The 16720-nt window shown below is 35.1% G+C and overlaps 1 protein-coding gene across 1 annotated transcript; it reads right to left on the bottom strand.

The window, feature by feature from the left end:
- Window positions 1–3438: 3438 nt before the first annotated feature.
- On the bottom strand, window positions 3439–7849 carry LOC145686599 (uncharacterized). The gene is made up of 2 exons (XM_081760055.1): window positions 7695–7849; window positions 3439–4027 (listed from the first exon to the last, which is right to left on the bottom strand). The coding sequence occupies exons 1-2, from the start codon at window positions 7701–7703 to the stop codon at window positions 3641–3643; spliced, it is 396 nt and encodes a 131-aa protein (XP_081616181.1). The 5' UTR covers window positions 7704–7849; the 3' UTR covers window positions 3439–3640.
- Between the last annotated feature and the right edge of the window lie 8871 nt (window positions 7850–16720).

The raw sequence follows: 16720 nt of genomic DNA, 5'->3' as shown, positions 1-16720 counted from the left end.
TTTCTCGCATGTGTATATTGGCTTCATTCTATATGTGGGCCTTTCACCTGTGTATAAATAATTCTTCTAGTAATATGCTTCAGTTTAAGGTAGGTTAACGTTTCACATCCATTTATATGTAACAATAAATATAGAGAACAAATACCTTTATTTATAGTATCTATTAATGACGGCATTCTATATAATTCCCTTCTCGTTTTGTAACATGTGCTCACAAAAATAGTTTTTTGGCTTTCCTTTGTGCTAAGTCTTCAATATTTTTTTTTTCATAAGATATTAATTGAGCAACCTTGCTCTCTGTAACTAATGTTGCCAAATCTGAGAGCCTTTCCTGTCCCATGGATGAACGTTAAGTATGTTTTAATGAGTTTTAGTTTGCTGAAACTTCTTTCACAAGTTGCCACACTGCATGGAAGGATAAGAAAATTCTAAGAGCCACTGAGACGTTTGGACAGACACTGTGAAGGCCATTTTCGGTAATCATGTCGGTATATTCCTTGGGGTGGACTTCTTGAGGTCCGGCAAGAATACAACAGCCTGGTCTTTAAACACTCAATTTCTACACATAATTCTACACCATTCAAATCGTCTTGGTATTTCAAAGCGATATCCGCGCACGATTTTTTCAGGTCCTCCGAAGAAATTTCACACAATGAGCTTCCTCTGAGAAAGCTGAAGTTCTTGCTTACTTCTTTGAGCCAGTCTATTCTACTAATGAGTTCTTCCCGTAAAAGGTCAATTATTCTGAAGAAAGATTGTCTAAGGCGATCCTTTTCTGTAAAAAGTCTTGCTTCATCCTTTCCTGACATTCTCTTCTTCAAGATACACTTTTCTCTGAACTGATCTTCTGCATCGATCAAATTAATAGTAACCTTCGCTTCCGACAGCCATCTGTCAAATCCATAATTCTAAACCTGGAGATTATGTTCAAAAAATCAGATAAACAATCAAGAAACCTTTGCAAAGTCAAATCCTCATTCTCAGTGTTTCTTCCAGACATGTTTCTAGGTGGGCATTACCCACCGGAGCTTTCAGAATGCCCTTCCGGAGGAGAACAAAATAATATGTCTATAATAATAAATAGAATAGAACCATGTGAAAATATTATGTGCCCCTTCGAATACTAAGTGTGTCCCCAAGGAACATTTTTTCTCTAAAAGAAACATAGCTTATTCTGTATTTCTTTGTTATCTCCATTTATTTAATGCAAAACCAAGTCCCAAAATACTAAATTAATTACAAATTTCAGATTTTTGATTGATTTCATTAAGTTTTTGGCAACTGATTTGACTTCTGAATTAGAGGAAGTGGTTATAATTTAATCAAATAGTGCGAGAACATTTTTCAGCTCAGATTTTCTCCCACATTTTTCATTCCACCAACCATCCCATCATCGTCCATACGTCTTTCCAAACTTGCTATCATTAATCTTGCCTCGAAATGGCGCCCCCTACATGCTCTCAACCAGCTGCGCCCTGGGGCAAAAGCCCCGAATTCCCCCCTCCCCCCGTAGATCCGGCCCTGTCAATAACGACCCTACAACGTTATTTGCCTCCAAATACGTCTAAACCAGACCTAAATTTGGATGCAAATGAAGACGAACTGGAACGTGTATTGTAAAGTTAATCTGAGAAACATTTTTGTACATAGTAAAAGTAACAAGGCCAAGAGGCTCTCATTTTTACGTCATCAATTGAGTGGAACCCAAGTTCTGTATATAAATTTGAAATCAAAAGAAGGTGTTGCATAACAAATTGCACGATTTCTGCAAAAGCCAATATATTCATTGTGAGCACCATCAGCTAATATTGTCTCTGTGCTCTAATAAAAATGTTAAGATTGTAGACAATAATAACATTTATGTGAAGTGCGTTTTATAACACTTTTGTTTGGACGAAGAATTATTTAAGGATAATTTATTTGTACCGCGCAAGAAGTGACTCTAAATCAGGACTTATAATGCAATGTATTTCACAAGTAATAATATTGATAATCTCCTCTCTCTGTTTTTAAACACACGCACACACAAAACACAGAAACGAAAGCAACACGCATAGTAGCAGGTTGAACTTGAATCTTTGTGACGTCATCCGTACGTAGCCAATAAGAGTGGAGTCATGTATTGGATGAGCCTCTTGGGATCGGCGAAAATGCCTCGTGTAGCGTTGCTAATGCGTAAATGCTAACGACCAAAAGTTTGAACGTGTATAAATTAATATTATTTCTTCAACCTTTATCACACATTGAACATATTAATATAACATTAACGCTACCAAAAATGTAACGTTTCCGTCATACCACTTCAGAGTTGTTCACAGTTAAACATTGTATGAATTTTTAATCCACTCTGTACAGTACTGAATCTTTTTATGATGGTATTAACAAGTTGACAAAATACAGTACAGTTAATGATACATAACCCACAATTATAATTAACATTTATTAAAGTTTAATTTTTGTTTAACTAATAATGTTGTTTAAAGATAATAGCCCACATGTATCAATCAAGAGATCACATTCGCCTGAACGAAATGAGATGCTTGTGAGTAAATTTTTCATGCGTAGTTTTTGAGAAAATCGTGAAAAGCGAATTTTCATGGCACTAAAAAGTTCATTGCAGATCTGATACAATTGGTAGTTTCTATTCTGTTCGAATATATCAAAAATTTATATATGAAGCGCCTAGTATCAAAAGCAGCCAAATTTATTATTATTATTATTATTTTTTTACCAAAATTAAGTTATATATCGTTTGTTATATGCTTGATCTAAAGGAATTCCATGGAAACAGAATTTTGTTTAAAAGCTTAATATTTCATACTAAAAATGTAGTTCAAATATGGGATTTTTTACGCGTGTATATGGAGCTTCACTGCACGTTTTGCGAGATTACTGGAAACTAAGCGAAATTGATGTACCGAATTTTGATACTAGGCTCGTCATATACAGTATGTACTGTTCACAAAAATATATTCACTGCTAAGTAGCAGACTATATGTATTATTGTATTATTTCTTCAAACAGTGACAAGTATACCCTAACAGTGAGAGTAGCATACCTCTAAATAGTAACAAACATGCCCCTAACAGTGAGACTAACATATCCCTAATGGTGACTAACATACCCCTAACAGTGAGACTAGCATACCCCTAATAGTGACAAACATACACTAACAGTGAGACAAACAGTCCAAAACAGTGACGTATGAAGTTCTAACAGTAAGGTAAATACTACACAATTATGATAAAAAGAAAATGGGATTTAAAGAGTGGCGAGTGGCAAAGTTGTTTCTGGAGAATACTTTCTATTAACATTCCAGCAAGTATCTATACTGCCATAGTGGCAGATTAAATTTATATCAAAATATTATCTTTTCAAACGTAACAAAAGGTTTTATTCTATACCCAATTGATAATAAAGAATTTAAGAAAAACAGTATTTAATTCAGTTTTATTTATTGACTATGAACAACAAAAGATAACTAACAGAAAGAATACAATTTGTTGATTTCTAATCATAAAGCGAAGGGATTTATCTATTTTATTTTTGATCCTTGTCACTAATCGAAACATTGTGCTTTTGGTATTCAAGATATAATGAATAACCATCAGTACTACTTCCTTATGTATATAGCTGGCAATTAAACAATCACCCTGGTGGCAAGTACAGGAAGTCCATATGTAGTGGCTGGCTTAGGCGGTGCGTACACAGTAGTAGTAGGTGCAGGTAGTCCATATACAGTAGTTGGTGCAGGTGGTGGTGGTGGAGGAGCATATAGTACTGCAGGAGCTTCATACACTGGAACTGGAGCTGGAGGTGGTGGCTCATATATTATTGTTGGTGCTTCATATACTGGAACTGGAGCTGGAGGAGGAGGTGGTGGAGGTGGTGGTGGTGGTGGTGGTGCGTAAACTGGAGCTGGAGCAGCATACTCTGTAACTAACGGTGGTGTTGCGTATACAGTGGCTGGCTCAATTATAGCCACATCAGCCAACGTAACCGTTGCAGATACAAGGAGGATGATGAACTATAAAACAGAAGAAGCAAGAAATGAATTAGTATTATATTCTCTATTTAGCTACTACTTCAGTTCTATCCTATTATTAAGTTCCCCACTCTATATTCTCCAATATGATATATTCACTTCTGTATATCTCGATAGTAATTAATAAATATCATCAAATAATAATTCTTGAGATTTTTAAAGACCTGTGCTAGCATTTTGATAATCTATTTTTTACATGTGACATTAGACAGAAAAAAAATTGATCGGTATTTTTTAAAAAACAGTATATTAGCTGGCTATTTTCATATAGAGATTTTATAGTTGTTAAGTCGAACAGCTTTAAATATATAACATAGCCCAGAATCTTCAATTGCATCCTTTTCTTTTGTATAAATATTATATGTACATATAACTATATTTATTTATCTATCTATCAAAGTTTGTGGAAGTGTCAAGCTTAATTTTGCTTTAGGGATTAAAATGTGTACTAGTGGGTAATGTTATTTGCACATCTGTGTTATTGAATGCTCAAACAATGTATGTTTGGCACACTAATATAAATACGTCGTAATCAGTTATACCCTAGAATATATAACTACAGATTTGTTTGTTAGGAGTCAATATAGCTCTCATGGCAACAGCACCTAACATTACTACTAATATACATAATTTGGCAAATTATGGAAAGCAAACAGGTTAAAATACGAAACCAAATAAAATGCATGCTGAAGTATTCCATATTACTCCTGGTTTAGTCTTAGAGGGCTATCACTAACTGTTGCAGACAAATTATATTATTACTTATACTTTTCGTATTGCATTTCATACTATAATAGTCGACTATTATTGAATATGTTGTGTGCTCGCTATGGCTCACTGATAGCCTCTGGTCAATAGGGTTCTTGGTCCGATCACAGTTTGCATCAAGAGAGCTTTATGGTGAACAAACACCGTGTGCGTGGGTTCGTTCGGGTTCTTCGTTTCCTCCCACCTTTTTCATTTCCTTCATTTCTCATCATCACCGTCTCCTTTAACCTAGTAAATCGTTGGACGTAAAACTTAAATCGTGGGATCGAAGTTAAGACATGTGTTTACTGTTTTCCACCAGATTTCTTACACGAATAGATAATTTATTTTTGAACTTCTTGTGGAATAGGCATCATTGGCTACAGTGAAACTATGTACTTTCTCCAATTATGCAAGGTGGTTTAGGAGCAGTGCATATTTTATTTATAGTAAAGTAATAACTTTACGGCTAGATTTCATAGCAAAAATTTTACAATTAAATTTTCATTCAGTTCTTAATGGTCCTGCTGTACATATCCATTATACCATGTCCATTTTTTTCATGGATATTTTAATACAAATACCATTAACGGTGTAAATTCTTTCTATTAATCTGTTATTAATTCATGGAAGCATATGAACATTTATTCAAATTTGGGAAAAATTACATTCTTTGCCTATTTACAACTGTCTCATATTTCAATCAAGCACAGGTTTTATTTCGACAAGTCCTGAATGGAAGCGATTATCTGTAAATACAGTTCGAGATTTAATATCTGAAACTGGTGGTTGGTACACAGAGAACCATTTCATCTTGCAAAATACTCCCAACGTATTTTGACGATTGGCTTAAGAAGGTTTAAAAACTTACTGAAACAATTTTTCACGATAATTGATCATATTGCTGAAAACAAGATTGGATTCACATCTTTGCGTTTTGGAACAAACGATACTATACAATTTACAACAATATCAAAAACACTTTACAGACTTGTAGTTGCTAGATCGTTATCTTCTAACCCAATTACAAATCAATGTCACTGGAATAATGAAAGATCCATGGACTGAGATATCCTGATTTTCCTCCATTGGACATGATACTCCGAATTTGCGCAGTTTTTCTTATGATCAGCTAATTGCCTTTGAACGACTGTATTAATACAAGAAATTATATAGTCCGAAGAGTCCTTTCTGCCCTAAAATCCGCACAGGATTATTATAATTTATAAATGTGATGTTCAGACATTTCTAAGCAGTTTATACTGTAAACTTTTGGACGTAAATTCAATATCTAATAATCAACTCGTGCGTTATTTTAATACTAAAAATGTCAACTGTTATTTATCCCTGTAATTTTTTGGTTACTTTAGCACGTAGTACAACGTAAATTGTATATACTGTAGATTTACTTATATTGCAGTTTCAATCGTCCTCTTTGATTTTTTGAGTATCTACTATATTCGCCATTTAACGTCTGCTATAAATAATGCTTCTAAAGGAGATGTATCTCAAAATAGTATTTTACCCTTCGCAAGACATTCTCTGTAGCTTCAACAAGCTTCAACTTATATATAAACCATAACATGCAGTTATACGTTGAATATAAATATGAAAATTTAAATTTGTAGTACAGTGTACAGTATTGTTTATAAAATGTTAACATTAGATTTACCGATGTAAACTTATTGAATGGAAATTTATATATATATATATATATATATATATATATATATATATATATATATATGAACCCCACTCGTATTTTAAATGGTACATCAATATCATAAAATTCTAATATTACTTTTGTGACGTCTTCGTATGCATCTTTGTTCGATATCTCACAAATTCATTTGTGACTTTTTTTAAACTAGTTTAGTCCACTGACTTATAAGCGAAAGTATTCTTTTGTTTCCCTTAAAACAAACTGGAATTTTAATGATTTGGTTTTCCAGAATTCTTTATCGAATCTATTTAAATATCTCTTGTTTTGCGAAAATTAAATTCCGTATTTATTAATTTTAGTGTTTATAAATCGAACTTAATTCAACTTATGTTAAAACTTTATATAATTCAAATTCATTTTGAGAAAGCAAGGAACGTTGAATGATGTTTGACGAGGGATGATATTTGAAAATAATATTTGAATCAGTAAAATGTAAACCATTTTAATTCCTTGCTTTTTCAAAGAAGAAATAATAGTTTATCGTATCAATCAAGTGATCACAGTGGGTCAGTAGTTTAGCTATAGTTTCTGGTGTGAGGAATTACATTACATAAATCACTGGCCCATAAGACTAAGTTGGAGCTGGAATTTCCCAATCCACACACTTTGAAGAAACATACATTTTAAATAGGATATTGTATGATCATAAAATGGATTGTTAGTCTATCTCTGTATAACAATGTAAATATGGAAAGATCAACCATCTTTCGAGGTAAGCCATGAAGACCTAACGGCTGAATATCAAAGAAAACTCTCTCCACTTTCAAGACACTCATGGGAGTGTTTTAGTCAACACTACTTCTTTTGAAATTAATAGAATATTCGATATTCGATTAATTATTTGAATAGTTTCTCCTATGTTATTCGAATATCCAAACATTGGATTTCAATAATGAATTATTCGAATTTTAATAACACACTTCAGCCCCTTTACTCCTCCAAATTGCCTCAGGTACGAGCTTTTAATGAGACTGAGTGAGCCTCAGATCTAAGATCGAACGAAGACCTCAAACTTAAAAGATACACACCATGTTATAAGTAATGACATTATGACCGATTAATTTATATGTAATAACATACGAAATGAACAGAATATGGTTTTAACATTACTAATGGAATATGGCATTAAGCTAAATAGAAGAGAAATAACTATTGTACAAGTCTCTTAAGAATACTTACAGACTTCATGTTGAATATTGCTCCTCTCTATCGAACTAGTTGAACTATGTCAAAGTTTCAAAACTTTCCGTTTTTATACTTCCTAAATCTCATATATTATCAATACGTTGTTTTACTGTAAACAGAAAAAATATTAAGACTCGATGTTACCGATAACCCAGGTAGGATAGGAAAGGAAGCTATTTTTTTTTTTTCAAGCCAGGTACACATGTGTTTGAATACATTTTGTTTCGATAATAATCTCTCCTACCTGTAATGTTCTTTATAATACGTTACGATTTGGAGGATAAGTCGATAAGATTTGTCTCTTACTAAGTAAAATCAACATTTTTTTGCGTGGAATTCTCTCAAAGCTTAGGCCTCAAGGGAAATATTTATCTTTTCTTTTTTCAAACCGTTGCTGGCGCCAATTGTAAAAGAAATTTTTTACAATGATATTCAGTATTTTAGTCTCAGTTAAACAGATAAGGCAACGAAGGTTGCCTATCTTTGTAAATCTACAAAAAGAGGCAATTAAGAATTGGGTCATACACAAAATTCAACAACGATAAACGAAAAATGTTTTCATCCTATTCATGAAAGGAAGATCGCTGTAGTTCTCTCTGACCTTTAAGGTGAAAGGGAATTCCATTTCTGCAAATAAACTACAAACACCAATTTTTGACAGTAATGTGTTATTTATTCAATTAAATAGTGCTGTATTTCCGTTATTGAAGAGTGTGATTTCCAATTGCAAGATCAAAAAGCTAAATTATTGTTCTAATAAATATAATACTTTTATTTTGATTTACGGAACAAAGTTTTGGAGAGCACGGTCGCTCAGTGGTAGAGTGCTTATCTCTGGTGTGTAAGGTACTTGATTCGATTCCAGGCCAAGTTTGTGGTAGACATCATTGCGTCCGTGGGTTTTCTCCTGGTAGGGTTTACTCCTGTTTCATTCCACCAGTTCTTTAATTATCATTCGCTTACTTTAATCATCGTCTCCCTTATTCTACAAGTAGGGCCGCGGTGGCTCAGTGGTAGAACGTTCACCTCTAGTGCAGGAGGCCCCGGATTCAAACCCTGCTCCCGCCAAGTGAACTTTGTGATGGACAAACACCGCGTGGGTGGGTTTCCTCCGGGTTTTCCCGTTTCCTCCCGCTTTCTTCATTGCAGCATTTCATTCATTTCTGATCATCACCGTCTCCTTTAGCCAAGCCGGTGTAACGGGCAATTTTTACCCTAGCAAATTATTACCCTGGAGGGTAAAATTTGCCCGGGAAAATTTGACGTCAACAATAGGGGTACAAATATTATCGTGAAAATATTACCCTACATGTCAATCAAATATATTGTCGAAAGGAGGGTAAAAATTGACCGGGAAAAAATGACTTCTCACGTAAGAGGGTAATAATATCCCGGGCAAATTGTACCCTATAGCAAAACTCGCTTGAACTACACAGTAAATTTCTCCTAAAGAGGGTAATAATTGACCAGGAAAAAATGACTTCTCACGAAAGAGGGTAATAATTGCTCGGGCAAATTGTACCCTATAGCTAAACTCGCTTGAACTACACAGTAAATTTCTCCTAAAGAGGGTAATAATTGACAAGGAAAAAATGACTTCTCACGAAAGAGGGTAATAATTTCCCGGGCAAATAGTACCCTCTTGCTAAACTCTAAAGAATTACAGTATACATTTCTCCTAAAAAGGGTAATAATTGACCAGGAAAAAATGACTTCTCACGAAAGAGGGTAACAATATCCCGGGCAAATTGTACCCTATAGATAAACTCGCTTGAAATACACAGTAAATTTCTCCTAAAGAGGGTAATAATTGACCAGGAAAAAATGACTTCTCACGAAAGAGGGTAATAATTTCCCGGGCAAATTGTACATTATAGCTAAACTCGCTTGAAATACACAGTAAATTTCTCCTAAAGAGGGTAATAATTGACCAGGAAAAAATGACTTCTCACGAAAGAGGGTAATAATTTCCCGGGCAAATTGTACCCTATAGCTAAACTCGCTTGAACTACACAGTAAATTTCTCCTAAAGAGGGTAATAATTGACCAGGAAAAAATGACTTCTCACGAAAGAGGGTAATAATATCCCGGGCAAATAGTATTCTCTTGCTAAACTCTACAGAATTACAGTATACATTTCTCCTAAAAAGGGTAATAATTGACCAGGAAAAAATGACTTCTCACGAAAGAGGGTAATAATATCCCGGGCAAATAGTACCCTCTTGCTAAACTCTACAGAATTACAGTATACATTTCTCCTAAAAAGGGTAATAATTGACCAGGAAAAAATGACTTCTCACGAAAGAGGGTAATAATATCCCGGGCAAATTGTACCCTATAGATAAACTCGCTTGAAATACACAGTAAATTTCTCCTAAAGAGGGTAATAATTGACCAGGAAAAAATGACTTCTCACGAAAGAGGGTAATAATTTCCCGGGCAAATTGTACCCTATAGCTAAACTCGCTTGAACTACACAGTAAATTTCTCCTAAAGAGGGTAATAATTGACCAGAAAAAATGACTTCTCACGAAAGAGGGTAATAATTTCCCGGGCAAATTGTACCCTATAGCTAAACTCGCTTGAACTACACAGTAAATTTCTCCTAAAGAGGGTAATAATTGACCAGGAAAAAATGACTTCTCACGAAAGAGGGTAATAATTTCCCGGGCAAATTGTACCCTATAGCTAAACTCGCTTGAACTACACAGTAAATTTCTCCTAAAGAGGGTAATAATTGACCAGGAAAAAATGACTTCTCACGAAAGAGGGTAATAATTTCCCGGGCAAATAGTACCCTCTTGCTAAACTCTAAAGAATTACAGTATACATTTCTCCTAAAAAGGGTAATAATTGACCAGGAAAAAATGACTTCTCACGAAAGAGGGTAACAATATCCCGGGCAAATTGTACCCTATAGATAAACTCGCTTGAAATACACAGTAAATTTCTCCTAAAGAGGGTAATAATTGACCAGGAAAAAATGACTTCTCACGAAAGAGGGTAATAATTTCCCGGGCAAATTGTACACTATAGCTAAACTCGCTTGAACTACACAGTAAATTTCTCCTAAAGAGGGTAATAATTGACCAGGAAAAAATGACTTCTCACGAAAGAGGGTAATAATTTCCCGGGCAAATTGTACCCTATAGCTAAACTCGCTTGAACTACACAGTAAATTTCTCCTAAAGAGGGTAATAATTGACCAGGAAAAAATGACTTCTCACGAAAGAGGGTAATAATATCCCGGGCAAATAGTACCCTCTTGCTAAACTCTACAGAATTACAGTATACATTTCTCCTAAAAAGGGTAATAATTGACCAGGAAAAAATGACATCTCACGAAAGAGGGTAATAATATCCCGGGCAAATAGTACCCTCTTGCTAAACTCTACAGAATTACAGTATACATTTCTCCTAAAAAGGGTAATAATTGACCAGGAAAAAATGACTTCTCACGAAAGAGGGTAATAATATCCCGGGCAAATAGTACCCTGTTGCTAAACTCGCTTGAAATACACAGTAAATTTCTCCTAAAGAGGGTAATAATTGACCAGGAAAAAATGACTTCTCACGAAAGAGGGTAATAATTTCCCGGGCAAATTGTACCCTATAGCTAAACTCGCTTGAACTACACAGTAAATTTCTCCTAAAGAGGGTAATAATTGACCAGGAAAAAATGACTTCTCACGAAAGAGGGTAATAATTTCCCGGGCAAATTGTACCCTATAGCTAAACTCGCTTGAACTACACAGTAAATTTCTCCTAAAGAGGGTAATAATTGACCAGGAAAAAATGACTTCTCACGAAAGAGGGTAATAATATCCCGGGCAAATAGTACCCTCTTGCTAAACTCTAAAGAATTACAGTATACATTTCTCCTAAAAAGGGTAATAATTGACCAGGAAAAAATGACTTCTCACGAAAGAGGGTAACAATATCCCGGGCAAATTGTACCCTATAGATAAACTCGCTTGAAATACACAGTAAATTTCTCCTAAAGAGGGTAATAATTGACCAGGAAAAAATGACTTCTCACGAAAGAGGGTAATAATATCCCGGGCAAATTGTACCCTATAGATAAACTCGCTTGAACTACACAGTAAATTTCTCCTAAAGAGGGTATTAATTGACCAGGAAGAAATGACTTCTCACGAAAGAGGGTAATAATTTCCCGGGCAAATTGTACCCTATAGCTAAACTCGCTTGAACTACACAGTAAATTTCTCCTAAAAAGGGTAATAATTGACCAGGAAAAAATGACTTCTCACGAAAGAGGGTAATAATTTCCCGGGCAAATTGTACCCTATATCTAAACTCGCTTGAACTACACAATAAATTTTTTCTAAAGAGGGTAATAATTGACCAGGAAAAAATGACTTCTCACGAAAGAGGGTAATAATATCCCGGGCAAATAGTACCCTCTTGCTAAACTCTGCAGAATTACAGTATACATTTCTCCTAAAAAAGGTAATAATTGACCAGGAAAAAATGACTTCTCACGAAAGAGGGTAATAATATCCCGGGCAAATAGTACCCACTTGCTAAACTCTACAGAATTACAGTATACATTTCTCCTAAAAAGGGTAATAGTTGACCAGGAAAAAATGACTTCTCACGAAAGTGGGTAATAATATCCCGGGCAAATTGTACCCTATAGATAAACTCGCTTGAAATACACAGTAAATTTCTCCTAAAGAGGGTAATAATTGACCAGGAAAAAATGACTTCTCACGAAAGAGGGTAATAATTTCCCGGACAAATTGTACCCTATAGATAAGCTCGCTTGAACTACACAGTAAATTTCTCCTAAAGAGGGTAATAATTGACCAGGAAAAAATGACTTCTCATGAAAGAGGGTAATAATATCAAGGGCAAATAGTACCCTCTTGCTAAACTCTACAGAATTACAGTATACATTTCTCCTAAAAAGGGTAATAATTGACCACGAAAAAATGACTTCTCACGAAAGAGGGTAATAATATCCCGGGCAAATAGTACCCTCTTGCTAAACTCTACAGAATTACACTATACATTTCTTCTAAAAAGGGTAATAATTGACCAGGAAAAAATAACTTCTCACGAAAGAGGGTAATAATATCCCGGGCAAATTGTACCCTATAGATAAACTCGCTTGAAATACACAGTAAATTTCTCCTAAAGAGGGTAATAATTGACCAGGAAAAAATGACTTCTCACGAAAGAGGGTAATAATTTCCCGGGCAAATTGTACCCTATAGCTAAACTCGCTTGAACTACACAGTAAATTTCTCCTAAAGAGGGTAATAATTGACCAGGAAAAAATGAATTCTCACGAAAGAGGGTAATAATTTCCCGGGCAAATTGTACCCTATAGCTAAACTCGCTTGAACTACACAGTAAATTTCTCCAAAAGAGGGTAATAATTGACCAGGAAAAAATGACTTCTCACGAAAGAGGGTAATAATATCCCGGGCAAATAGTACCCTCTTGCTAAACTCTAAAGAATTACAGTATACATTTCTCCTAAAAAGAGTAATAATTGACCAGGAAAAAATGACTTCTCACGACAGAGGGTAACAATATCCCGGGCAAATTGTACCGTATAGATAAACTCGCTTGAAATACACAGTAAATTTCTCCTAAAGAGGGTAATAATTGACCAGGAAAAAATGACTTCTCACGAAAGAGGGTAATAATATCCCGGGCAAATTGTACCCTATAGATAAACTCGCTTGAAATACACAGTAAATTTTTCCTAAAGAGGGTAATAATTGACCAGGAAAAAATGACTTCTCACGAAAGAGGGTAATAATTTCCCGGGCAAATTGTACCCTATAGCTAAACTCGCTTGAACTACACAGTAAATTTCTCCTAAAGAGGGTAATAATTGACCAGGAAAAAATGACTTCTCACGAAAGAGGGTAATAATTTCCCGGGGAAATTGTACCCTATAGCTAAACTCGCTTGAACTACACAGTAAATTTATCCTAAAGAGGGTAATAATTGACCAGAAAAAAATGACTTCTCACGAAAGAGGGTAATAATATCCCGGGCAAATAGTACCCACTTGCTAAACTCTACAGAATTACAGTATACATTTCTCCTAAAAAGGGTAATAATTGACCAGGAAAAAATGACTGCTCACGAAAGAGGGTAATAATATCCCGGGCAAATTGTACCCTATAGCAAAACTCGCTTCAACTACACAGTAAATTTCTCCTAAAGAGGGTAATAATTGACCAGGAAAAAATGACTTCTCACGAAAGAGGGTAATAATTTCCCGGGCAAATTGTACCCTATAGCTAAACTCGCTTGAACTACACAGTAAATTTCTCCTAAATAGGGTAATAATTGACCAGGAAAAAATGACTTCTCACTAAAGAGGGTAATAATTTTCCGGGCAAATTGTACCCTATAGCTAAACTCGCTTGAACTACACAGTAAATTTCTCCTTAAGAGGGTAATAATTGACCAGGAAAAAATTCCTTCTCACGAAAGAGGGTAATAATATCCCGGGCAAATAGTACCCTCTTGCTAAACTCTACAGAATTACAGTATACATTTCTCCTAAGGAGGGTAATAATTGACCAGGAAAAAATGACTTCTCACGAAAGAGGGTAATAATATCCCGGGCAAATAGTACCCTCTTGCTAAACTCTACAGAATTACAGTATACAATTCTCCTAAACAGGGTAATAATTGACCAGGAAAAAATGACTTCTCACGAAAGAGGGTAATAATTTCCCGGGCAAATTGTACCCTATAGCTAAACTCGCTTGAACTACACAGTAAATTTCTCCTAAAGAGGGTAATAATTGACCAGGAAAAAATGACTTCTCACGAAAGAGGGTAATAATATCCCGGGCAAATAGTATTCTCTTGCTAAACTCTACAGAATTACAGTATACATTTCTCCTAAAAAGGGTAATAATTGACCAGGAAAAAATGACTTCTCACGAAAGAGGGTAATAATATCCCGGGCAAATAGTACCCTCTTGCTAAACTCTACAGAATTACAGTATACATTTCTCCTAAAAAGGGTAATAATTGACCAGGAAAAAATGACTTCTCACGAAAGAGGGTAATAATATCCCGGGCAAATTGTACCCTATAGATAAACTCGCTTGAAATACACAGTAAATTTCTCCTAAAGAGGGTAATAATTGACCAGGAAAAAATGACTTCTCACGAAAGAGGGTAATAATTTCCCGGGCAAATTGTACCCTATAGCTAAACTCGCTTGAACTACACAGTAAATTTCTCCTAAAGAGGGTAATAATTGACCAGAAAAAATGACTTCTCACGAAAGAGGGTAATAATTTCCCGGGCAAATTGTACCCTATAGCTAAACTCGCTTGAACTACACAGTAAATTTCTCCTAAAGAGGGTAATAATTGACCAGGAAAAAATGACTTCTCACGAAAGAGGGTAATAATTTCCCGGGCAAATTGTACCCTATAGCTAAACTCGCTTGAACTACACAGTAAATTTCTCCTAAAGAGGGTAATAATTGACCAGGAAAAAATGACTTCTCACGAAAGAGGGTAATAATTTCCCGGGCAAATAGTACCCTCTTGCTAAACTCTAAAGAATTACAGTATACATTTCTCCTAAAAAGGGTAATAATTGACCAGGAAAAAATGACTTCTCACGAAAGAGGGTAACAATATCCCGGGCAAATTGTACCCTATAGATAAACTCGCTTGAAATACACAGTAAATTTCTCCTAAAGAGGGTAATAATTGACCAGGAAAAAATGACTTCTCACGAAAGAGGGTAATAATTTCCCGGGCAAATTGTACACTATAGCTAAACTCGCTTGAACTACACAGTAAATTTCTCCTAAAGAGGGTAATAATTGACCAGGAAAAAATGACTTCTCACGAAAGAGGGTAATAATTTCCCGGGCAAATTGTACCCTATAGCTAAACTCGCTTGAACTACACAGTAAATTTCTCCTAAAGAGGGTAATAATTGACCAGGAAAAAATGACTTCTCACGAAAGAGGGTAATAATATCCCGGGCAAATAGTACCCTCTTGCTAAACTCTACAGAATTACAGTATACATTTCTCCTAAAAAGGGTAATAATTGACCAGGAAAAAATGACATCTCACGAAAGAGGGTAATAATATCCCGGGCAAATAGTACCCTCTTGCTAAACTCTACAGAATTACAGTATACATTTCTCCTAAAAAGGGTAATAATTGACCAGGAAAAAATGACTTCTCACGAAAGAGGGTAATAATATCCCGGGCAAATAGTACCCTGTTGCTAAACTCGCTTGAAATACACAGTAAATTTCTCCTAAAGAGGGTAATAATTGACCAGGAAAAAATGACTTCTCACGAAAGAGGGTAATAATTTCCCGGGCAAATTGTACCCTATAGCTAAACTCGCTTGAACTACACAGTAAATTTCTCCTAAAGAGGGTAATAATTGACCAGGAAAAAATGACTTCTCACGAAAGAGGGTAATAATTTCCCGGGCAAATTGTACCCTATAGCTAAACTCGCTTGAACTACACAGTAAATTTCTCCTAAAGAGGGTAATAATTGACCAGGAAAAAATGACTTCTCACGAAAGAGGGTAATAATATCCCGGGCAAATAGTACCCTCTTGCTAAACTCTAAAGAATTACAGTATACATTTCTCCTAAAAAGGGTAATAATTGACCAGGAAAAAATGACTTCTCACGAAAGAGGGTAACAATATCCCGGGCAAATTGTACCCTATAGATAAACTCGCTTGAAATACACAGTAAATTTCTCCTAAAGAGGGTAATAATTGACCAGGAAAAAATGACTTCTCACGAAAGAGGGTAATAATATCCCGGGCAAATTGTACCCTATAGATAAACTCGCTTGAACTACACAGTAAATTTCTCCTAAAGAGGGTATTAATTGACCAGGAAGAAATGACTTCTCACGAAAGAGGGTAATAATTTCCCGGGCAAATTGTACCCTATAGCTAAACTCGCTTGAACTACACAGTAAATTTCTCCTAAAGAGGGTAATAATTGACCAGGAAAAAATGACT

The sequence above is a fragment of the Thermobia domestica genome, chromosome 5 (genome assembly GCF_964235325.1).
Source record: "Thermobia domestica chromosome 5, izTheDome1.hap1.1, whole genome shotgun sequence".
In the NCBI taxonomy this organism is placed as follows: Eukaryota; Metazoa; Arthropoda; class Insecta; order Zygentoma; family Lepismatidae; genus Thermobia; species Thermobia domestica.
Note: the sequence above shows the minus strand (reverse complement) of the source record. Positions and strands in the feature narration are given on the sequence as shown.